The sequence below is a fragment of the Salvelinus alpinus genome, chromosome 5 (assembly GCF_045679555.1).
Source record: "Salvelinus alpinus chromosome 5, SLU_Salpinus.1, whole genome shotgun sequence".
Lineage (NCBI taxonomy): Eukaryota > Metazoa > Chordata > Actinopteri > Salmoniformes > Salmonidae > Salvelinus > Salvelinus alpinus.
The window spans coordinates 36,677,471-36,702,608 of record NC_092090.1 but is presented as its reverse complement, the minus strand read 5'-3'; the positions used below and the strand labels follow the sequence as shown (position 1 = coordinate 36,702,608).

The 25,138-nt window shown below is 43.6% G+C and overlaps 1 protein-coding gene across 1 annotated transcript in view; it reads right to left on the bottom strand.

Annotated features, from left to right (window-relative positions):
• The window catches only part of pkd1l2a (polycystic kidney disease 1 like 2a), a 31,694-nt gene extending 9,456 nt beyond the window's left edge, over positions 1–22,238 (bottom strand). The window contains exons 1-22 of the mRNA XM_071400243.1: positions 21,914–22,238; positions 18,632–18,790; positions 18,295–18,483; positions 16,792–16,902; positions 16,461–16,608; positions 16,143–16,372; positions 15,639–16,046; positions 13,038–13,180; positions 12,725–12,904; positions 11,915–12,052; positions 11,650–11,802; positions 8,131–8,255; positions 7,835–7,955; positions 7,495–7,626; positions 7,085–7,310; positions 6,768–6,955; positions 6,431–6,661; positions 6,136–6,237; positions 5,863–6,041; positions 5,599–5,745; positions 5,306–5,505; positions 4,986–5,218 (exon numbers count right to left, since the gene is read on the bottom strand). Of these exons, the coding sequence (XP_071256344.1) occupies positions 4,986–5,218; positions 5,306–5,505; positions 5,599–5,745; positions 5,863–6,041; positions 6,136–6,237; positions 6,431–6,661; positions 6,768–6,955; positions 7,085–7,310; positions 7,495–7,626; positions 7,835–7,955; positions 8,131–8,255; positions 11,650–11,802; positions 11,915–12,052; positions 12,725–12,904; positions 13,038–13,180; positions 15,639–16,046; positions 16,143–16,372; positions 16,461–16,608; positions 16,792–16,902; positions 18,295–18,483; positions 18,632–18,790; positions 21,914–22,238 (4,068 nt within the window). The remainder of the gene's footprint in view (positions 1–4,985; positions 5,219–5,305; positions 5,506–5,598; positions 5,746–5,862; positions 6,042–6,135; positions 6,238–6,430; positions 6,662–6,767; positions 6,956–7,084; positions 7,311–7,494; positions 7,627–7,834; positions 7,956–8,130; positions 8,256–11,649; positions 11,803–11,914; positions 12,053–12,724; positions 12,905–13,037; positions 13,181–15,638; positions 16,047–16,142; positions 16,373–16,460; positions 16,609–16,791; positions 16,903–18,294; positions 18,484–18,631; positions 18,791–21,913) is intronic.
• Between the last annotated feature and the right edge of the window lie 2,900 nt (positions 22,239–25,138).

The following is a 25,138-nucleotide window of genomic DNA, read 5'->3' as shown; positions in this document are numbered from 1 at the left end:
CTCCTCTTCCATCCTATCATCTCTTCCCTCTGCTCAAACCTTCTCCAACCTATCTCCTGATTCTGCCTCCTCAACCCTCCTCTCCTCCCTTTCTGCATCCTTTGACTTTCTATGTCCCCTATCCTCCAGGCCGGCTCGGTCCTCCCCTCCTGCTCCGTGGCTCGACGACTCATTGCGAGCTCACAGAACAGGGCTCCGGGCAGCCGAGCGGAAATGGAGGAAAACTCGCCTCCCTGCGGACCTGGCATCCTTTCACTCCCTCCTCTCTACATTCTCCTCTTCTGTCTCTGCTGCTAAAGCCACTTTCTACCACTCTAAATTCCAAGCATCTGCCTCTAACCCTAGGAAGCTCTTTGCCACCTTCTCCTCCCTCCTGAATCCTCCTCCCCCCTCCCCCCCCCTCCTCCCTCTCTGCGGATGACTTCGTCAACCATTTTGAAAAGAAGGTCGACGACATCCGATCCTCGTTTGCTAAGTCAAACGACACCGCTGGTTCTGCTCACACTGCCCTACCCTGTGCTTTGACCTCTTTCTCCCCTCTCTCTCCAGATGAAATCTCGCGTCTTGTGACGGCCGGCCGCCCAACAACCTGCCCGCTTGACCCTATCCCCTCCTCTCTTCTCCAGACCATTTCCGGAGACCTTCTCCCTTACCTCACCTCGCTCATCAACTCATCCTTGACCGCTGGCTACGTCCCTTCCGCCTTCAAGAGAGCGAGAGTTGCACCCCTTCTGAAAAAACCTACACTCGATCCCTCTGATGTCAACAACTACAGACCAGTATCCCTTCTTTCTTTTCTCTCCAAAACTCTTGAACGTGCCGTCCTTGGCCAGCTCTCCTGCTATCTCTCTCAGAATGACCTTCTTGATCCAAATCAGTCAGGTTTCAAGACTAGTCATTCAACTGAGACTGCTCTTCTCTGTGTCACGGAGGCGCTCCGCACTGCTAAAGCTAACTCTCTCTCCTCTGCTCTCATCCTTCTAGACCTATCGGCTGCCTTTGATACTGTGAACCATCAGATCCTCCTCTCCACCCTCTCCGAGTTGGGCATCTCCGGCGCGGCCCACGCTTGGATTGCGTCCTACCTGACAGGTCGCTCCTATCATTGCTATGCAGACGACACACAATTAATCTTCTCCTTTCCCCCTTCTGATAACCAGGTGGCGAATCGCATCTCTGCATGTCTGGCAGACATATCAGTGTGGATGACGGATCACCACCTCAAGCTGAACCTCGGCAAGACGGAGCTGCTCTTCCTCCCGGGGAAGGACTGCCCGTTCCATGATCTCGCCATCACGGTTGACAACTCCATTGTGTCCTCCTCCCAGAGCGCTAAGAACCTTGGCGTGATCCTGGACAACACCCTGTCGTTCTCAACCAACATCAAGGCGGTGACCCGTTCCTGTAGGTTCATGCTCTACAACATTCGCAGAGTACGAGCCTGCCTCACACAGGAAGCGGCGCAGGTCCTAATCCAGGCACTTGTCATCTCCCGTCTGGATTACTGCAACTCGCTGTTGGCTGGGCTCCCTGCCTGTGCGATTAAACCCCTACAACTCATCCAGAACGCCGCAGCCCGTCTGGTGTTCAACCTTCCCAAGTTCTCTCACGTCACCCCGCTCCTCCGCTCTCTCCACTGGCTTCCAGTTGAAGCTCGCATCCGCTACAAGACCATGGTGCTTGCCTACGGAGCTGTGAGGGGAACGGCACCTCCGTACCTTCAGGCTCTGATCAGGCCCTACACCCAAACAAGGGCACTGCGTTCATCCACCTCTGGCCTGCTCGCCTCCCTACCTCTGAGGAAGTACAGCTCCCGTTCAGCCCAGTCAAAACTGTTCGCTGCTCTGGCACCCCAATGGTGGAACAAACTCCCCCACGACGCCAGGTCAGCGGAATCAATCACCACCTTCCGGAGACACCTGAAACCCCACCTCTTTAAGGAATACCTAGGATAGGATAAAGTAATCCTTCTAACCCCCCCCCCCCCCCCCCTTAGAGTTAGATGCACTATTGTAAAGTGGTTGTTCCACTGGACATCATAAGGTGAATGCACCAACTTGTAAGTCGCTCTGGATAAGAGCGTCTGCTAAATGACTTAAATGTAAATGTAAATGTAATAATTTCCCTGTATTTAGCACCATCCATCATTCCTTCAATTCTGACCAGTTTCCCAGTCCCTGCCGATGAAAAACATCCCCACAGCATGATGCTGTTTCTCGGGGTGATGAGAGGTGTTGGGTTTGGCCCAGACATAGCGCTTTCCTCGATGGCCAAAAAGCTCAAATTTTTGTCTCCTCTGTCCAGAGTACCCTCTTCCATATGTTTGGGCGAACACCAAACGTTTGCTTGTTTGCTTATTTTTTGCTTATTTTTTTCTTTAAGCAATGGCTTTCTTCTGGCCACTCTTCCATAAAGCCCAGCGCTGAGGAGTGTACGACTTAAAGTGGTCCAATGGACAGATTCTCCAATCTCCGCTGTGGAGCTTTGCAGCTCCTTCAGGGTTATCCTTGGTCTCTTTGTTGCCTCTCTGATTAATGCCCTCCTTGCCTGGTCCGTGAGTTTTGGTAGGCGGCCCTCTTTTGGCAGGTTTGTTGTGGTGCCATATTCTTTAAATTTTTTAATAATGGATTTAATGGTGCTTCGTGGGATGTTCAAAGTTTCGGATAGTTTTTTATAACCCAACCCTGATCTGTACTTCTCCACAACTTTGTCCCTGACCTGTTTGGAGAGCTCCTTGGTCTTCATGATGCCGCTTGGTGGTGCCCCTTGTTTAGTGGTGTTGCAGACTCTGGGGCCTTTCAGAACAGGTGTATATATACTGAGATCGTGTGACAGATCATTTGACACTTAGATTGCACACAGGTGGACTTTATTTAACAAATTATGTTATGACTTCTGAAGGTAATTGGTTGCACCAGATCGTATTTAGGGGCTTCATAGCGAAGGTTGGTGAATACATTTGCACGCACCACTTTACCTTTTTACTTATTTTTTTTTTTAAACAAGTAATTTTTTTCATTTCACTTCACCAATTTGCACTATTTTGTGTATGTCCATTACATAAAATCCAAATAAAAATCAATTTAAATTACAGGTCGTAATGCAACAAAATAGGAAAAACGCCAAGGGGGATGAATACTTTTGCAAGGCACTGTACATGTACATATTACCTCAACTAACCGGTGCCCCCGCACATTGACTCTGTACCGGTACCCGCCTGTATATAGTCTAGCTATTGTTATTTTGCTGCTGCTCTTTAATTACTTGTTACTTTTATTTCTTATTCTTATCCATTTTTTTTTTAACTGCATTGTTGGTTAGAGAAGTAAGCATTTCACTGTAAGGTCTACACCCGTTGTATTGGGCGCATGTGACTAATAAAATTTGATTTGATTGGATTTATTCTAAAATTGATTAAATAGATTTTTTCCCCCCTCATGAATCTATACACACTACCCCATAACGACAAAGCAAAAACTGTTTATTTGCTCATTTTTTTAAAATAAAAAACTTAAATATTACATTCATAAAAGTATTCAGATCCTTTACTTAGTACTTTGTTGAAGCACCTTTGGAAGCAATTACAGCCTAGCGTCTTCTTGGGTATGGCACTATAAGCTTGGCACCCCTGTATTTGTGGAGTTTCTCCCATTCTTCTCTGCAGATCCTCACAAGTTCTGTCAGGTTGGATGGGGAGCGTCACCTCACAGCTATTTTCAGGTCGGGTTCAAGTCTGGTCTCCGACTGGGCCACTCAAGGACATTCAGAGACTTTTCCCAAAGCCACTCCTGCGTTGTCTTGGCTGTGTGCTTAGGGTAGTTGTCCTGTTGGAAGGTGAACCTTCACCCCAGTCTGAGGCCCTGTGCGCTCTGGAGCAGGTTTTCATCACTCTCTGTTCTTTGCTCCATTCATCTTTCCCTCAATCCTGACTAGTCTCCCAGTCCCTGCCTCTGAAAACATCCCCACAGCATGATGCTGCCACCACCATGCTTCACCGTAGGGATGGTGCCAGGTGCTTGGCATTCAGACCAAAGAGTTCAATCTTGGTTTCATCAGACCAGAAAATCTTGTTTCTCATTGCTGAGAGTCCTTTTGATGCCTTTTTGCAAACTCCAAGCGGGCTGTCATGTGCCTTTTACTGAGGAGTGGCTTCCGTCTGGCCAATGTATCATAAAGGCCTGATGGGTGGAGTGCTGCAGAGATGGTTGTCTTTCTGGAAGGTTCTCCCATCTCCACAGAGGAATTCTGGAGCTCTGTCAGAGTGACCATAGGGCTCTTGGTCCCCACCCTGACCAAGGGCCTTCTCCCCCGATTGCTCAGTTTGGCCATGCGGACAGCTCTAAGAAGAGTCTTGGTGGTTCCAAACTTCTTCCATTTAAGAATGATGGAGGACACTGTGTTCTTGGGGACCTTTAAATGCTGCAGAAATGTTTTGGAACCCTTCCCCAGATCTGTGCCTCGACACAATCCTGTCTCGGAGCTTTAAGACAATTCCTTTGACCTCATGGCTTGGTTTTTGCTCTGACATACACTGTCAACTGTGGGACCTTATATAGACAGGTGTGTCTTTCCAAATCATGTCAAATCAATTGAATTGACCACAGGTGGACTCCAATCAAGTTGTAGAAACATCTCAAGGATGATCAATGGAAACAGGATGCACCTGAGCTCAATTTTGAGTCTCATAGCAAAGGGTCTGAATACTTATGTAAATAAGGTATTTCTGTTTTTTATTTTTAATACATTTGAAGAAAAAAAAGAAAACGGATTTCGCTTTGTCATTATGGGGTATCGTGTGTAGATTGATGAGGATTTGTATTTATTTAGTCCATTTTAGAATAAGGCTGTAATGTAACAAAATATGGAAAAAGGGAAAGGGTCTTAATACTTTCTGAATGCACTGTATTAACAGCTTTGCTACTGTGGCGATGCAAACAGGGTGACTCTTGATCACAAATTCTGTTAAAATGGTTTACTTCTTTTACCTTGATGACAGTGTCTGGTGTGAGTTCTCTCTCCCTCTGTGGGGAGGGGGGCTGTGAGGGAGTCACTCTGCCAGTCTTCCCCTGCTTGGACACCTCTGCCTTGGGCTTTCCAGGCTTCGTCTCTCGGGGGCGGGTGTTTCTGAAGATACTCACAATGAGGAGATTAATTGGAAACATTATGATTGAACTCTGAACTCCAATCATCACCTGCTGCCAGGTGAACTCGATATGACCTACAGGAGAGAGAGAGAGAAAATCTTAATGTTCTGAAAACATGTTATTATTTCCATACAGCACCATTACCGTGCAGGCGTCCATACCCAGGTCCATGGTCTGCTCAGAGGGGTCGGTAGGGATGCCCCAGAACATGATGCTGGTCAGCATGGTGCAGAGCAGCAGAGAGAAACAGCAGGAGACTCGCTGGACACATGTGAAGGTGCTCGTTGGAGGCCGGCTGATCACAGAAAACCAGATGTGGCCATCACGGAAATCCTTTGCCGTTTTCATGAAGAACAGATTACTGCAGAATATACAGTGTAAGAAGATTTAGTTACTTGATGGACAATTGTCCTGGGATATACATATTGCCATACCAAGGTGCATCCATGCTCACCTGAATTTCTTCAAATCCGTGTCAGAGGCAACAGGGAATACTTTATCAAGGATGCACTGGCCCATATCTATGGCCAGCCATGAGTGACACAGGAAGTGCCACTTCTGTCCAGTTTCTAGATCCTGCACCGTCACTTTGTTTATATACCTGCATGAAAACCGTTATTGTCAACTACATCCACAATTTCAAACGTCAGCTTTAATTAACGTCAAATCCATCTGTCCCTCTACTACTGTGAGACATCCTCCCCGTCCACTCTCCTACCAGGCAGGGTGCCCCCCTGAGTTGTCGTGCCACAGCCTGATGCTCTGCAGCTCCCCCAGAGAGAAGGGTGTGGTCAACAGGAACGTATCCACTGCACCCCTCTCAAAAACAGGCTTGTCAGGGTCAGTGAGGTGGTGTGGCTCACTCTCTCCCTCCATGCCCAGCAGAGTCACAGTAACCTGCAGCAGCAACACAGGGTCAGGGTGACTGAGTGTGGTTTTATCAGAGAACAGAATATGATGTCCTGCAGCAGTGGAAACTGTCGGTACTGACCTGAGAGGAGGTGGAAGCACCACGCCGATGCCCAGTGCTGATATTCAGCATGTAACGGTATTCAGCCAAGGGGTCATTATCTTCCAACAATGTCACCTTCACCTACAAGAAGTAACACTTGAAGATGAAACTCTGCATCAACAGAAAACCAACAGGAAGATACATTCTCAAATTGGTAAATCTAAGCACTGGAAATCTGCTGATTGGATCACCAGAGTAGCATGTCCTCAAGGTGTCTGTATAGTCTGGACAAAAATTGTCTAGAAAATGGCGGCAGGGATTGTTCAAGGCAGACCTTGGCTATGTCCTGGATGTCCTTCCTGCGTGCCCACACGACCACCAAGAGATAAGCAATGAAGATGGCACCAACAAAGCACACCACCACAGGGTTGTCTGAGAAGGTGGCAAAGAGCTCAGCGGTACGGGACACATCCACAAGGTTGGGCATGACGAAGAAAGAGCTCCCGAAGAAGGTCAAGTGGTTACATAAGCACTGAGTGACCAATGACGTGGTTAAAGGACCAACCTAAGGAGACCACAGTCAGTTTATGCATTTGACATTGGCAGTGCCTGGTTGCAGTGATGTGCCAATATTTTATTATTAGGTGTTGTGTAGTACTTGTTGAACTCACCCTGCAGCCATCTTCACTCCAGGTGGATAAGGTTTCATTCCAATACTTGCACTGGGCAGCAATGGAGGTCACAGTCACGGTGGCATTGACGGATTTAACCCCTGCTTCTACAATGGGCCTCACCACAAGGTAATGCACCCCAACTTTTCCTGTCAAATCATTGGGACCCAGGACCCAGGTGTATCTCTCTGTACCCAAAATAAACACAACACAAGCACATTTATCTTTCTAAACACTCAGTGTTGTTTGTTCATTATGCTTCACAATAGTCCTATGTCTCTGCCATTTACAAGAAGTCAGTTCAGGAGGTTGATCACCTTGTGAATTGCCTTGGTGAGGCATCTGCGTCTTGGCTATATATTGCTTGTCCTTTGGGTAGTCTTTATACCCCAGCAACAGTACAAATGGTATGTCCTCTGAGGGCTCCATCTTTAGCACCAGTGTTATGTCTGGTGAAGGGACGTCAATCATCAGTGTGCTGTAGTTTCCCAGGTCAAGGATTGTGCTGTTTACCTGCCCGCCTTCAAGTCTCGGCAAGAGGATCTGAGAATCATAGAAGATGTTGTAATATATACAACTGTAATAATAATTCTGTCTACTTGATCATATAGTCTTTAAAGTATAAGTCTTGGACATTATCTTAGAAGATATACTGTAAGTCTTGGACATCAAGGGCTCTCAAGAGAAAAGACCCACTAAAATTGGTACACCTTTGCAGCGTTCTGACCTCAATTTCCTCAGACAGGTTCTCCACAGGGATGGCTGATCCATCCTGTCTGGTGAGTGTCACAGACCCCATGGCACCACTGATGTTACCCCCCTCACTCCAAGAATAAGGGTTCTTCTCAAAACTCAGCATCTGTAAAAATAAGGATATTATGAGATAAGGGAATGAGGGTTAAAACCGTCCACAATATACTAATAGACAATTACTACATGAACAGTTAACCAAATGAAACCCTCCCTAATACTTGACACAAAAAAACAACACTTTCACTGCCGTATTCACTTCTGTGATAAATCCCTCACTAACCTCCACACATTCACTCGCAGACATTCACACTTACTCGCACATCCACTGGTTCCTCTGGAGAAAGGACATCAGCACCCAGGTGAGGGAAGGAAAAGCTTGCAGAGGAGCTATCTGGGATGTTTATAGACTGCATCTGAATGCTATTTGGAGACATCCTAAGAGAAGAGAGTGTATAATATACTGTAACTCAAAATTGAGGCAACTTAACAGAAGCATTTTGTATTTGAGATATTGTATTCTAAATACAAATTACATATTTCAAGTTACATTTATGTGACAGGCCTTGCATTTTTTATAGTAATGTTTTCACTCCAATGCTCTGTCTCTTACCTGTTAGCATACACACTGATCTCAGGGCTCTTGATAATGGCAGGCTCCTGACCAACCTTTTTGCCATTTAACAGTGCACTCTGCACATTGTCCATACTGTTCAGGAGAATCTTTGAGACCTTTCTCTGTGAAAGACAAACAAAATGCACTAGTCCTGAAAAGTAACCATAATTCATTACTGTCATCAGGGAACTCAGTGAAGCTATATACAGTTGAAGTCGGAAGTTTACATACACCTTAGCCAAATACATTTAAACTCAGTTTTTCACAATTCCTGACATTTAATCCTAGTAAGAATTCCCTGTTTTAGTTCAGTTAGGACCACCACTTTATTTTAAGAATGTGAAATGTCAGAAAAATAGTAGAGACAATGATTTCTTTCAGCTTTTATTTCTTTCATCACATTCCCAGTGGGTCAGAAGTTTACATACACTCAATTAGTATTTGGTAGCATTCCCTTTAAATTGTTTAACTTGGGTCAAACGTTTTGGGTAGCCTTCCACAATCTTCCCAGAATAAGTTGGGTGAATTTTGGCCCATTCCTCCTGACAGAGTTGGTGTAACTGAATCAGGTTTGTAGGCCTCCTTGCTCGCACACGCTTTTTCAGTTCTGCCCACAAATGTTCTGTAGGATAGAGGTCAGGGCTTTGTGATGGCAACTCCAATACCTTCACTTTGTTGTCCTTAAGCCATTTTGCCACAACTTTGGAAGTATGCTTGGGGTCATTGTCCATTTGGAAGACCCATTTGCGACCAAGCTTTAACTTCCTGACTGATGTCTTGAGATGTTGCTTCAATATATCCACATCATTTTCCTTCCTCATCATGCCATCTATTTTGTGAAGTGCACCAGTCCCTCCTGCAGCAAAGCACCCCCACAACATGATGCTGCCATCCCCGTGCTTCACGGTTGGGATGGTGTTCTTCGGCTTGCAAGCATCCCCCTTTTTCCTCCAAACATAACGATAGTCGTTATGGCCAAAAAGTTATATTTTTGTTTCATCAGACCAGAGGACATTTTCCAAAAAGTACGATCTTTGTCCCCATGTGCAGTTGCAAACCGTAGTCTGGCTTTTTTATGGCAGTTTTGGAGTAGTGGCTTCTTCCTTGCTGAGTGACCTTTCAGGTTATGTCGATATAGGACTCGTTTTACTGGGGATATAGATAGTTTTGTACCCGTTTCCTCCAGCATCTTCACAAGGTCCTTTGCTGTTGTTCTGGGATTGATTTGCACTTTTCGCACCAAAGTACGTTCATCTCTAGGAGACAGAACGCATCTCCTTCCTGAGCAGTATGACGGCTGCGTGGTCCCATGGTGTTTATACTTGCGTACTATTGTTTGTACAGATGAATGTGGTACCTTCAGGCTTTTGGAAATTGCTCCCAAGGATGAACCAGACTTGTGGAGGTCTACATTTCTTTTTCTGAGGTCTTGGCTGATTTCTTTTGATTTTACCATGATGTCAAGCAAAGAGGCACTGAGTTTGAAGGTAGGCCTTGAAATACATCCACAGGTACACCTCCAATTGACTCAAATGATGTCAACTAACCTATCAGAAGCTTCTAAAGCAATGACATCATTTTCTGGAATTTTCCAAGCTGTTTAAAACCTCTACGGACCCCCCATCCCGGATCCGGGATCATCCTCATCAGAAACGCTGACAAGCATAGCCTAGCCTAGCGCCACAGGGATATCATATAATATAATTTCATGAAATCACAAGTCCAATACAGCAAATGAAAGATAAACATCTTGTGAATCCAGCCAACATGTCCGATTTTTAAAATGTTTTACAGCGAAAACACAACATATATTTATGTTAGCTCACCACAATATCCCAAAACACAACGGCATTTTTTCACCGTAAAGATAGCTTTCACAAAACCCACAAATAGAGATAAAATGAATCACTAACCTTTGAACAACTTCATCAGATGACAGTCTTATGACATCATGTTATACAATACATTTATGTTTTGTTCGAAAATGTGCATATTTATAGCTATAAATCGTGGTTCTACATTGCCGCCATGGTCACAAATGGCACCAAAATGTCCGGAGAAATTTTAGACAGCCACGTAATCTAACAGAAAAACTCATCATAAACTTTGCTGACAAATACATGTTGCATATAGAATTAAAGATACACTGGTTCTTAATGCAACCGCTGTGTTAGATTTAAAAAAAATAACTTTAGTACAAAGCACAGCATGCAATAATCTGAGACAGCGCTCAGCCATTCTCCGCCAGATTCCATAAAAGTCCAAAGAGTCCAAAGAGTCCATAAAAATACGAAATAACATCATAAATATTCCCTTACCTTTGATGAACTTTCATCAGAATGCAGTGCCAGGAATCCTAGTTCCACAATAAATCGTTGTTTTGTTTTAGAATGTCCATTTCTTCTGTCGAATTAGCAACTTTGGCTAGCATGGTGGAGCTCACGTGTCCATGAAGATTTTACGCATGAACGAAAAATTCAAAAAGTCATAATAAAAGTCGAATAAACTGGTCAAACTCAGTTGAGAATCCATCTTTAGGATGTTTTTCACAAATATATCCAATAACGTCCCAGACGGAGCATTTCTTCGTGTCTACCTAACGCATTGTAGACAACGATATGACAAACCTAAGTGCGTAGCCAAGTACTACCAATATGGCTGACCTCTCACTCCAACGACTCTCATCCGGTCCCAGGGAAGGCTAGACACTTCGTTCTACTGCCTGTTGACATCTAGTGGAAGGCGTATGAAGTGCATACAGATCCATAAATACAAGACAATTGAATAGGCAATGCCTTTCACAGAAACCCATTTCAGAATTTTCACTTCCTGTTTGGAAGTTTGCCTGCCAAATGAGTTCTGTTTTACTCACAGATATAATTCAAACAGTTTTAGAAACTTCAGAGTGTTTTCTATCCAATAGTAATAATAATATGCATATCATATGATCTAGGACAGAGTACGAGGCCGTTTAAATTGGGCACAATTTTATCCAGAAGTGAAAAGGGCGCCCCCTATTTCCAAGAGGTTTTAAAGGCACAGTCAACTCAGTGTATGTAAACTTCTGACCCACTGGAATTGTGATATAGTGAATTATAAGTGAAATAATCTGTCTGTAAACAATTGTTGGAAACATTACTTGTGTCATGCACAAAGTAGATGTCCTAACCGACTTGCCAAAACTATAGTTTGTATAGTTTATAGCTAATACCCTGATGAAGACCGCTTGTCTGTCGAAACGTTGTACATAAATATATTTGCATCTGAGCTCCTAGAGTGTGCGGCTCTCCTTTATTTTTTTTAAGTGTTCCACTCCGCTAGCCAGCACCTCGCCTAAATAGGTGTGCGTTTCTTTTGCCTCTGGAAACATTACGTGTGTCATGCACAAAGTAGATGTCCTAACCGACTTGCATAAACTATAGTTTGTTAACAAGAAATTTGTAGAGTGGTTGAAAAACAAGTTTTAATGACTCCAACCTAAGTGTATGTAAACTTCCGACTTCAACTGTATATCACCTGTGTGCTTGCATTTGAAGAGACTCCCAGGATATTGCTGGCTGCCTCTACAATTGGTGTAGCTGCCTGCACCATCTCTTCTCCACCATGCTCACTGACATTCATATAGAGGAGGGAAGAGCTGAGGTCTCCCACCAGGGAGCTAGCTTCTAGCTGGAAAAGATCCACAGCACAACATAGACCATTGGGAACTAAATCTCTGCTCTCTTTCAGCAATACATGTTTGGAAAAGATTATGTTGCCTTGTTCTCATATCCAAGTGTACCTGAGCAGCGGAATTGACCTCTTCCCTCCTCTTGGTGATCCCTGCCACTGCTCTGGCCGTCAGCTGCACTTCCTGAGGAGTGTTGTTGGGGACATTCTTCAGCACTGCAGTCATGGTGCTCAGCATCTGTTCTCGCAGCTGGAACATCAATCAGAATACCTCATAAACATCTATCTAAAGAGACACTTCCTTTTGTCTTGAACTTCATACTAATTTATCGTAACTCTTTTAGTTTAGTGTAATGTCTTACTTTCAACAATACACAGAGTCCCTAGACCAGGGATGGCCAACTTTGATGGGGGTGAGGGGAAACAAAAAATGTGAACTCATCATGAGGAGCTGCAGGGGCTCGCGGGTCTGCGTACCTTCATCCATAGCCAGACATGCAGTCAACTGAATTTTGCAATTGATCAATTTCTGCAGTTAAACCAGTTACCGCTCTTAGCTAAATGCATTACACCAGTAGAGTGGGCCGGCCCTAGTCTTTTGGGGGCCCTAAGCGAGACTTGGCCTTGCACCTCGTGGGCCAATTTCTTTGACTGGTCCCCGTCTTAGCAGCCAGGGGCCCTAAGTGACCGCTTATGCCTGGAGCCAACCATGATAAGTAGTTTATAAACTGCTCATTATTAGTCTATAAAGGCATTATTAGTCTATAAAGGCTATAAACAATTATAATTATTGGTGCTTCGTTTTTGGAAATTGATCCACGGGACTACAAAAGCGGGTCCCGGGTTGCTCATCCCTGGCGTAGACATTCCTGGCATCAAAGCCCATGCTCCCTATGACCTTAGAATATTACCCCGTTCTCACCTCCTCCCTGGCACCTTTCTGATCCTCACTGGAGCCCTTGTTCAGAATGTCGGACACAGACTTGAACATCTGTCCTAGGGTCTCCCCAGTGAGCAACCCCTGCTGCTGTAGCTGAGCGACAGTGTTGTCAACCACAGACTGCAGATTCTCCACTGAGGAACTGGAGTTGGCTGGCCACACCTTGGGGGACAACAATCAAATGTGAGCTCCAGATACTACATTATAAATGTGAGCTCTATGGAGCAGAAAGGCAGGACAGTTTCCATGCATTAAATCATTAAGTAAATGAAAGGATTTTTACTTGATGACAAACCTCAGTGGTGATTGTGGCATTGGTTTTTCTATCCCCATTTGTTAGAGTAACCACCACAGACAGACTGTAGTTGTAACGTTTGTTCCCGAGAGGTAGGAAGATTGACTTTACTTCATTTCCATAACTGCAGCGCAAATGTTTATCTGAAATATAAATACATATTATATAAAGTATTTTCATACAGTGAACTGAATTTTTGATTTTTGATTTACGGTCCTACTATTCAACTTCTTTGATAGGGGAAAGTCTCTTGAAATAGACTACATTGTCGACAGATTTCAGACAACTCACCTTTGTCAGTTTTGAAACAATATTGGCATTTGCCTGTGGAGCAGGAGGTTGTTGCACAGGTGATATTGAAAGCATCTAGAACTGTGCCTGATTGAGGGGAAATTATACAGGAATGGAGGTTGGTGAATGTAGTTGGGGCTGTTATTTCAGGCACAGTTACAGATACAGTAGTAGTTGCCGCTATAGTGGTAGCAGCCAGTAGGGTAGTGGCTACCAGTGGGATGGTAGCAACTGGTATGGTAGTAGCAGCTGGACGAGTAGTAACAGCCGGTAGGATGGTGGTAGCAGCCGGTAAGGTAGTAGCAGGCAGTATGTTAGTGGCAACAGGTGCAGGTGTTGCAACACCTGGTATCTGAATGGTGTACTTGACAACGCCAGATGTCGTCTTACCTACAACAAAAAGTTGAATAGGTTACATTAATGTAAATAAATACATTCTGTAAATGTTGATCTGGATGTATTTACTCTAAATATCCATGATCAAATGATACACTACCTAAAATATAACACATTGGAACACTTGATTCATTTTATGGCCCACATTACAATAGCTAATTTGACATTCTGATGTCAGGTTCAACATAAGTGATACTATTATCTGTAACTAAAGCACGTGTAACAACACATACTCTAAAATCAATGAATACCTACCATACGCTATCACATTGAGATTCAGAGATCTGGACTGTGCATTTTTCAGATTGTCACTTGTCACCATGTATTCATTGCCACCATCTATTCTGTGTAGCAGTGGTCTTTGCTTTGCTTTTTTGTAGCAGTGTTTGAGGTCTCCCTAGAAGAAATTAGCTCAAAATTATGAAGTTTCCTTCATAGACACTGTCGTTGTACAGAATGACTACAGCTTTTATACAATCCAACTGCACATGCATTCATTTCAGGTTACTTATTTTGCTCATGTGACACATTACAAATGAATGTATGTTTGTGTGTATGTGTGTTCAAACACCTGTGTGTTTGTGTGCATGTCGGAGGGGTTGGTTAATAGCAGACATATTTCTGTCTGGACTAATAAAGTATATCTAAACTTAAATTAGACAACAGAAGTTCTATCTATTCATGCACTGAAACCACTATTCATAAATATGCTTGTGTGCAACATGCACAATAGAGGAGTCTCAGACTTACTGTCAAAGGTCTCGTGTCCTCAACATGCCAAACTACTGTTGGGCAACTCCTTGCGGTGGTACACTCCAATTTGAGGGTTACATCGTTGTTTATGTTCACTGGGTTACAATTAGAACAACTAAAAGAATAAAGGTTAACTTTTATCATACAATAGATCTTCTGGGACATAGATTACTGTAACTTAGAATTTGATTCAAATCAGCCATTTAGCTTCTTCGTTTGATAATGCAAACCTCTCCTAACAAACAAAATGTCACTCAGGACTATACATCTGTCTAATGAGCCATTCCCTCCCTCGTTTTACCTTATGGTAACATCGGTGAATTCTGGCGGAGTAACAGTGATGCATTTCTCTGCTTTAGCCACTTCGGCCCCATTTTTCTTCTGCACAGTAAAACTGTATATATAAAAAAGAAATGGGTCTGGAAGACAGGCTGCTGTAATCACATGAGTCTCCTGGTTTGTTTTGTCTCTGCATTTACATTGTTCATCTGTTGGAATAAATGGGGAACATGGTTTGAGTATAACATCTGTGCTGAAAGGACATTAAAGGTACTACACAATCGATACTGTCACCCGGAAACCAGAGAAATACCGCCATTGTTACTTAGTGAGTTTAGAAGAACAATTATATTCATAGAAAGATTGTGCCTGAACTGAAAACTAAAATCTTCGGATTTCAGATTTATAACTAGCACTGGCCTTGAAGATAAGACTTGAACAAGTGGGCCACTTAAAAGTCTTGACAGACTTTGTTACTGTAGCCTACTAATGAGTTGAACTGAGAGGTGAGTGTTCTCAGCTCTGGTACTTACTGCATTCCCATTCAAGTTGTATCCCAGGTTCACTGATTCCGGGTACTCCACTCAAGCCAGTTAACCCAAGTGAGACACTTTGAGTGAAGTCAGATGGACTTTCTGGATCGGAAGTGATTTCCACATTATCCCGGGGAAGCCTTTTTTGCTCCTCTGTCTGAAAGTCTGAATTATTGTGACAAACTGCTGCTGTGTTCCCCACATCCACGTCCATGTGTGAGAAGACATTCCAGGCCCTGACTTTCACTTGCAAAGCTCCTGTAACAAAACAGCTGATATAAATAAACAAGGAAACGTTTAATCTTTTCCTATCTTCTGTCATTGTTTCTGATTGTAGTTGGGTAAGTACCTTGGATAGTGGTTGAGATATTGTAAACCTGCATGCTTCTGTTTTGCATGTCTCTGGTCTCGGAGATGCTGTCGTTGGCTCCAGACACTTGGAAGAGAAGCTGCACCGGGGCCCCCCGGTCCAGGGAGACACTAACGTAGAGGTCTGAGTCTGGACACTCTCCCTCCTCAGCCATCACTGATCCCAGCAGGCCCTCCACAGGCTCCAGCAGACACACCTGCAGCTCAGTGGACACGCCCAAGACCGAGACCCCATTAGAGGCATGCAGGGTCAGCTGGTGGCAGCCAGAGCCCAGCTGTTGCTCCACCTCTGGTCCCACTGTGATGTTGTGGGGGACGATTCCTCTGACTGCTGATGAATTGGCCACCAACATCTCACCACGGTGGATTTTGTAGGTCACATTCGTACCTGTAGATAGAAAAGTTGTCTCATTCTACCAAGATTTGTACTCTCGGAAATGTAAGACCAGATGCTTTTATTTCTGCTCATGTTGGTTTTACTTACCAGCTTCTACTTCAACCTGGATTTGAAGGGGACTGCCATACAGGGCCTTGCAGTTTGCTCCATCTGTTGATTGGTTCACGCTATAGCACTTAATGACACCAAACTCCCCGATGGGCTCCTGAATGGTGATGGCTTTCTGAGCTGTCACATGCCACTCACTGGTGGTACACTCCACCCCAACTATGAAGACACCCGGGCGAGTGTATTTATGAACCACACTGCTCTCCAACCTGTGAGAGTGTAAATTCCATTAATTGTGAATGAATTAGGGACTTTTTGGCTTTGATGTTGGGTGATATACATTACTCAGTTACTCACTCTTCTGGACTATAAGGATCGATGTTGTGCCCATCTCCAGCACTTAGAGTGCAGGTCAGGTTGCCCTGGAAGGGATGGAGAAGCCACTTCACTGTTATGGAGACATTGTCAAAGACGGCAGCCAACTTGCTCATTAATAAGTGGAGACCTGTGGACCACAGACATGGCTAGGTTAGATTGTGTGTGCTAGCCACCACTCATAATGTGTTGAAATACAACATTAGAAAAAACGTAAATCGAGGCCTTCACTAGCTGAAAACATATTTGAGTATTTAAATGGAATGTAGAAGGGAGGGAAGGAGAGACAGTGACAGGGGTAGAATGTTCTGACCATCTTTGCAGCTGTATTCCACAGACAGGTAGCTTCCAAGCCCTGGGCATGGTTCACCAAAAGAGGCCACATCTGCCGTGGCCTGGCATGCCTGCAGCCCATGGCAGTCTCCTGGAAATAATGTACATGAAATAGAGATATGAGAGGTGAAGAAATAGAGGAGGAGGAGAGTTTTCCACCATAATTGTCATCAAAATCATCATTAAGATCATCCACATTATCATTATAATAGACTTATCCAAGTGCTCTGAAAATATAAATTGTGTGCACACTGTTCAGAGGAAGGATTATTATCACAATGCCTATTCTATTTGTCATTCATACATGAAGCACTAGCTTAAGCAATGGCTTAAACCTACGGTCCGTATTTAGTGCAGTACATTTAGATTTCATTGACAGTATTACAACCATTTAAAACTGGTACATTTTGTGGCCTTACTTTCAGTCTTGACATTGTACCAGCATCTGTACCTCTATTATGGTTTTTGTTAAGACACAAATACATATTTTCTTGGTGATTTGTGCAATTAAGTTTTATTGCTGCCTCAGTGCATCTGGTGCCGTTGTTGAAGCTGTGTGTGTTTTACAATATTTACAGTTCTGCTCTATGTTTTGCAAATCCAAACATGTTCTAAGAGCTCAATGTTTAAATATTGTTCATCATGTAGTTGTTTGGTAATGGCATCCTGCTGAAGTGGAACTAAGTTGAATTGCTGCCTCTATTGAATTGCTGGGCCCTTTATTGAATCTGTGTTTGCTTTACACTATTTACATTTCTGCTTTTTACTTTAAGCAGCGTGTCCTAACAGTGCAATGATCAAATACTGTACAGCAGGCAATTACTTTGACCCATTAAAAGCACTTTGCTTAAAGGCCCAGTGCAGTCAAAAACGTGATTTCCTGTGTTTTATAAATATATATTTCTACTCTATTAGGCTGGAATAATACTGTGATATTGTGCAAATTATGATAATGCCCTTTTAGTGTAAGAGCTGTTTGAAAAGACTGTGTGAAATGTCAGCCTGTTTTAGTGGGATGGAGTGTTGGCCTGCCTCGCAACATCACCAGGCGATAAGTTAGTTAATAGACCAATAAGAAATATAGTTAAATCCAAACCTCTCTGCCAATAACAGCTAGTTTTCAGTTTTCCCCTTCCCACTCAGACCACTCCCAGACAGTCCAAGCAAAATTCTTGCTTTAGAAATGACTCTTTGCTAAGAAGCTATTTATGTTTGTTTTTCACCATTTTAATTGAAAGCAATCACAGTAAGGTACTTAATTGTTACCCAGAAATGATTTGATATTGAGATAAAAACGGCTGCATTGGACCTTTAATGTTCTTACTCATACGATGTAAGAACAAGACTATTCTTGAATCAATAGTCAAAACTAAACATACATTTATATCAATATCCTAAGTGATGGATGGAGCAACATTAATGGACAAAATACACCTTGCACAATATTTCAAAAGTTTCAAAAACATTAGACTTCACACCATACCTGTCACTGAATCTACAACATCTATCCAGCTACACTCCTCCTGTGTGGAGGTGGCTGAAGAAGCGGGACTCGTCCGGCAGTAGTGAACCGTCTTACGACCATAGAAGCTGTCATCAATCTCTATCACCTGACCAGAACCACACTGTAGTGTCGCATTGTGGTCAGCACAAGCAATGGAGCGCCCAGATTCTGAGACAAAGAAGTAAATAAGGTTTAATAATTAGAGTGAAAGGGAATAGCAAGCGCATACAGTATATTCCTCGCTACCTTGTTATTCTGCATACATACACACACAGATGCATGCACGCATGCGTGCACACACATATCAAATACAAACCAAATTGGCAGATGAAGTGCAGCTCCTGGCTACAGTTGCTTGTTGCCTCCCATTGAAACCCTGAGCTCCTCAGTATGTGACCACAGCCAGCCCCTGGATCAGGGTCGTTTACCCAGTTAGAGTAGCTGACATCAGAGCCATCAAGCCAGGAGAGAGGACCTGAGGATGTACAGCACAAACACCAATGAAAGTATTATATTCTATATACACCGAGGGTACAAAACATTAGGAACACCTGCTCTTCAAAGTAGAGGAAATAAAGTATGTAAGTACTCTGTTATATTATATTTGTGACATATATTCCTACAAAATTATATCCCATCTGTTCATCCTGATACATCATTCTGTTAATACTCTAATTCACGTAATAAAACACTTGAAAAGCAGAGTAAGGGATATGACGTAAGAAAACAAAGTCAATGCCACAGGAGCCGGCTGTGAATAGGTGATAAAGTTGGTCCTTTGTGCGGGAATTAAAAAGGCCTGTCTAAATCAAGGGACTGGACAGCAGCTCCAATTGAATGACAAGTGTTCTTCATCAGCCATGTGCTGCTAAAAGGAGATATCTTAATGTGGCATGGTCTCCTAGCAATGGTGCGAGATAAATACATTATAAATCTCCCAGCGAGACACAGAAAGGCCAGCTGACTTGAGAGATAGCCACCAAACCCAGCCTGTGTCTACTTCCAGTTTTACTGCCAGATCAAAGAAGGTCTACTGAGAAAACAAGACCAAGAGTGACCATTGTCTCAAGAGAAGTGGTAGGCAGGTGGGCGGATCATGTTAGTTTAGGAGACTGGGAATTGAACTGATTTCTGATGCAAATAATCATGAAAAAAAAACAGATTGTGAGGAATACTTCTGCCACAGCTCAGCTGTAAGATTATTAAGATTAATTAGTAAGATTATTCTATGAAAAAACAACAACCCCAAAACACTATTACCTCTTTCAAATATCAATTAAATATTTAGGCCTACTCTCACCCAAAGTCATCATGGGCAATTCCATGGTAACGTACAGTGCATTCAGAAAGTATTCAGACCCTTTCACTTTTTCCACATTCTTTTACGTTACAGCCTTATTCTAAAATGGATTAAATAATTTTTTCCCCTCATCAATCTACACACAATACCCCATAATGATAAAGCAAAACAGGTTTGTGGAAATTTTAGAAAATGTATTAAAAAATTAATTATGAAATATCACAATTACATAAGTATTCAGGTTCTTTATTCAGTACTTTGTTCAAGCACCTTTGGCAGCAATTACAGCCTCGAGTCTTCTTGGGTATGACGCTACAAGCTTAGCACACCTGTATTTGGGGAGTTTCTCCCATTCTTCTCTGCAGATCCTCTCAAGCTCTGTCAGGTTGGATGGGGAGTGTCGTTACACAGCTATTTTCAGGTCTCTCCAGAGATGTTCAAATGGGTTCAAGTCTGGGCTCTGGCTGGGCCACACAAGGACATTCAGAGACTTGTCTCCAAGCCGCTCCTGCATTGTCTTTTGCTATGTGCTTAGTGTCGTTGTCCTGTTGGAAGGTGAACCTTCGCCCCAGTCTGAGGTCCTGAGCTCTCTGGACCAGGTTTTCATCAAGGATCTCTCTGTACTTTGCTCCATTCATCTTTGCCCCGATCTTGACTAGTCTCCCAGTCCCTACCGCTGAAAAACATCCCCACAGCATGATGCTGCCACTACCATGCTTCACCGTAGGGATGATGCCAGGTTTCCTCCAGACGTGACGCCTGGCATTATATGGACAGGTTTGTTCCTTTCCAAATAATTTCCAATCAATTGAATTTACCACAGATGGACTCCAATCAAGTTGTAGAAACATCTCAAGGATGATCAATGGAAACAGGATGCACCTGAGCTAAATTTCGTAGCAAAGGGTCTGAATACTTATGTAAATAAGGTATTTCTGTTTTAAAAAATTTATAAATTTGCCAAAGAATTGTAAAACATGTTTTTGCTTTGTCCTTATGGTTTATTGTGAGTAGATTGATGAGGAACAAATGTATTTAATCCATTTTAGAATAAAGCTGTAACGTAACCAAATGTGGAAAAAGTCAAGGGGTCTGAATAATATCCGAATGCACTGTAATTGCACTGAGACTCAGATGTTTTACGTAAGACTACTTTTAACATTTTACACGTAACATTTTACAATACAGTAAATACATTTCCTGGAAAAACTGTGCAGATGCATATTTGGTAACAGAATTTCGGTAAAATCTCCCTCAGGTTTTTATGGGACCACGTTTTCCAAAAACTCAGTTAAATATCTGCTCCGAAGGAAGATTCAAAAGATGTCTGCAGAAACAATGGGGTGTCAGCTATGACATGAAACCTTAACCTTGAACCTCTTTTGGTTATTGAACTACAGTAATGAAGTGGACTTACACACCCGATAACATCATTATGGATAGCATCATGATCATACACCTCCAATTGACTCAAATTATGTAAATTAGCCTATCAGAAGCTTCTAAAACCAATATATAATTTTCTGGAATTTTCCAAGCTGTTTAAAGGCACAGTCAACTTAGTGTATGTAAACTTCTGACCCACTGGAATTGTGATACAGTGAGTTATAAGTGAAATAATCTGTCTGTAAACAATTGTTGGGAAAATGACTTGTGTCGTGCACAAAGTAGATGTCCTAACCGACTTGCCAAAACTATAGTTTGTTAACAAGAAATTTGTGGAGTGGTTGAAATACGAGTTTTAATGACTCCAACCTAAGTGTATGTAATCTTCCGACTTCAATTGTATATCCACCTTTGCATATTTGGGTATTATTCTACACACCGGCTATTATTTTAATAACGAGCTCCTCCCAAAACAAGACAACATTTTATTGGATCGGATCAAATCTGAACCAACGTCTGGTAGATGTTTTCTAAGACCCCTTTTCCATCTGTTTGACCAGCAGTCAAAGCCTTTGCTTGTTATTTCTAATATTTAGGATAGAAAATGGTCGAAAAATGTATATATTCCTTAATTTAAAAAAATATAGCTTTCATTTGACTCTAGATTTGACATGATCCTATGAACTTCTCTTGTTAGTGATAATTGGTCCTTTTACATAGAAATCCCCTCATATCATGGCAATTTCATAAGACTTTAAATCATACACTCTAACACATAATAAAATAACTCTTTGCAAATACATCCATGCACAAGACAGTCTGCTCTCAACCTTTGATTTCCTTTACATAATCATATCTATCATTATACAGTATGTTGATGGCAATTAGTGTTTTCTTCAGTTGTCCTCTTACCCTCAGCAGCAGCAGAGTCCAGTGTTAGGTTTGGGGAGGCAGGTGCCAGACCCAGCCACCAGTCCTGCTCCGGCTGCAGGTGCTTCTGTAGGAACTGCTGGGTTTCGTCGTTTAAAATGAAGGCCAGGTGTCCACCACCTCGCTCACACCAACCCTGTGCACTGAGGAAGGAACGCGAACGAGGTAGACCCACAAACTCATAACAGGAGCCGTCAAAGCCCTCTTGGTACTCTGGGCAGGATAGAGGTGCTATCTCGTCCTCAGCACAAGACAGGCTTAAGAGGAAAGCATTCAAGAGCAACACAGAGAGATTAGTGCTGTCCATCTTCACCGCTTCACCTGTACACTGTTACAGGCAGCCTGGTGACATGCTATCTTTAAAGGGGACTGACGTCAGCAATTCCCTGTCACCACTTCAACATCACAGAATGATCTGTTCTGGCTCCAACAAAGGGCTGTCCGCCTTACAGTCTGTCTTTGTGAGTTCCCATTGGTTGCATTATCCTTGTTCACAAACAAACAGAGCAATGGGCTATAATAAGGTCCTCTGGCCCGTCTGTCAACAGCCTCCGAGTTTTACTCTTTCTTTAAGGCTGCCAATGATGTTGCACTCATTGCAGCCTGCATGCAGTATAAGATGATTGTGCCCAGTATGCGGTGCTATACACTCCAGTAGGCTACTCTGGTTAGAGAGAGACCTTTATACTGTATATCCAACCACTATTCAAACCCTAGCAGAAGCTCTAACCTGCCTTATTCAAATGATAAGAAATCAATATATTTTTACTGTCAGAATTTCCTTTTCAAAGTATATCAAGGACGTATCAAAATAGTAGTAGAAGTATTAGAGCCACAATGAACTATGTTTCCGCTCTCAACCCAGTACTATACTGCCAGTCAAGTTGATGTCACTTTTGTAGGGGAATGAGGAAAACTTAATAAAATAAAAGCCTGCATTTCAACAGATTGTAATAATATTATTAGTTGATTAAAAAGATATTGAAATGTAATCAATGGCCACTTTTATTGTGGCAATAAGAAAAGGCAGTAAGTATTTTATGAAATCAAATAAAAAATATGTTTTAATTGTAATCTATTGTATTGGGAGCTATGGAGGTGGTGGATAACAAAATGTTGCTGGAGATGTACTGCACAGTCCCCCTCCAAAACTACACATCCTTGGTTAGTTAAAACCCTACTGAGTATTTTCCACCCCACTTTAGCTAAGACAGTAAAGTTTTTTTCTCTACAGCCCAATATTCTCAACGTACCAGTGTCAGCATTTTATTATTTAATTATTGTTTTTAAAAAAAATCAGTTTAATGGTCAATTGCACACAAGGTCCAACTGAAATTTTACTTCCGCCTTTTAACCCAACCCCTCCGAAATACACACATACTGTCACGAATTCCGCCGAAGTTGGTCCCTCTCCTTGTTCGTTCGGCGGTCGACGTCACCGGCTTTCTAGTCGCCACCGATCCATGTTTCATTTTCGTTTGGTTTTGTCTTCATTATACACACCTGATTTCTATTCCATTAATTATGTTCCTTATTTAACCCTCTGGCTTCCCTCTCTGTTTTGTGCGTTATTGTTTGTCATGTGGGTTCGTGTTCTTGTGTTTTGGATTTTTGTGTTTTCCGTGTTGGAATATTATTCTTAATTTTTGAGTAAACTGTCGGACTATACTCATCACTGTGTCCTGCGCCTGACTCCACCTATCCAGCTCCCACAACAACCGACCCAGATGTCCACACCTCCTTCATCAGGATCCAGTGGGATTTGGCTCTCGCTCCCGGGAGCGTATGATGGAACGGCTGCCGGGTGCCATGGGTTCCTACTCCAGCTGGAACTCTACCTGGCAGCTGTTCAGCCGGCCCCCTCGGGACGCGAGAGAGTGAGCGCCCTCATCTCTTGTCTGACTGGAAAAGCACTGGTCTGGGCCAACGCCATCTGGGGAAGAGAAGGCCCGACGTTGGACAACTACGAAGATTTCACCCGCCGGTTCCGGGCGGTTTTCGATCATCCACCTGAAGGGAGAGCAGCGGGGGAACACTTGTTCCATTTAAAACAGGGGATGAGGAGCGCTCAAGAGTTCGCTCTGGACTTTAGAACTCTGGCCGCCGGCGCGGGATGGAATGAGCGGGCCCTGATCGACCACTACAGGTGTAGTTTACGAGAGGACGTTCGTAGGGAGCTAGCCTGCAGGCACACCACCCTTAACCTGGACCAGCTGGTGGACCTATCCATCCAGTTGGATAACCTGTTGGCCTCCCGCGGACGTAAGGATCGGGGTCCGTCAGTTCCATCCCCCAGCACCTCTGATCCTACCCCGATGGAGCTGGGAGGTGCTGCTATGAGGGGGACCGGAGGGGGAACCATTCCCTGCACCACCTGTGGCCGCAGAGGACACACTGCTGGTCGGTGCTGGGGAGGTTCTCCAGGGAGTAGAGGTGGCAGGCGGAGTACTGGTGGATCATCTCAGGTGAGTAGGCACACACCTCACCCAGAGCTCCCTGTTGCACACATGTGGTTGTATATCGCATTTCCTGAGTTTTCCCAGCAGTCCCAGCATAAGGCGCTAGTAGATTCAGGCGCAGCTGGGAATTTTATTGACCGTACTTTTGCACTTAGTTTAGGGATCCCTATTGTTCCTGTTGATGTTCCCTTCACTGTACATGCCTTAGATAGTCGTCCTTTGGGGTCAGGGCTAATCAGGGAGGTCACAGCTCCACTCCGTTTGATAACGCAGGAGAGTCATGAGGAGAGAATTAGTCTCTTTCTGATCGACTCTCCTGCGTATCCTGTTGTGTTGGACCTTCCCTGGTTGGCCTCTCATGATCCCATTATTTCGTGGCAACAGAGGGCTCTCAAGGGATGGTCCCGTCAGTGCTCAGGGAGGTGTGTAGGTGTTTCCTTAGGTGCCACTACGGTGGAGAGTCCAAACCAGGTATCCACCATGCACATTCCTCCCGAATATGCCAATTTGGCAATCCAGTGTGTGTTAGGTTATCAGCCGGTCCTGGCACCGTGGCATCAGAGCCAGATCGAGGCTCCTGCGGTGGATGAATGGTTTCGGCACTCGGAGGCAACATGGGACGCTGCTCATGTGCATCTACAACGGGCCATCAGGCGGCAAAAGGCGAGTGCCGACCGCAGTGAGGCGACCGGGTCTGGCTCTCGACCCAAAACCTGCCCCTTCGCCTGCCCTGCCGGAAGCTGGGTCT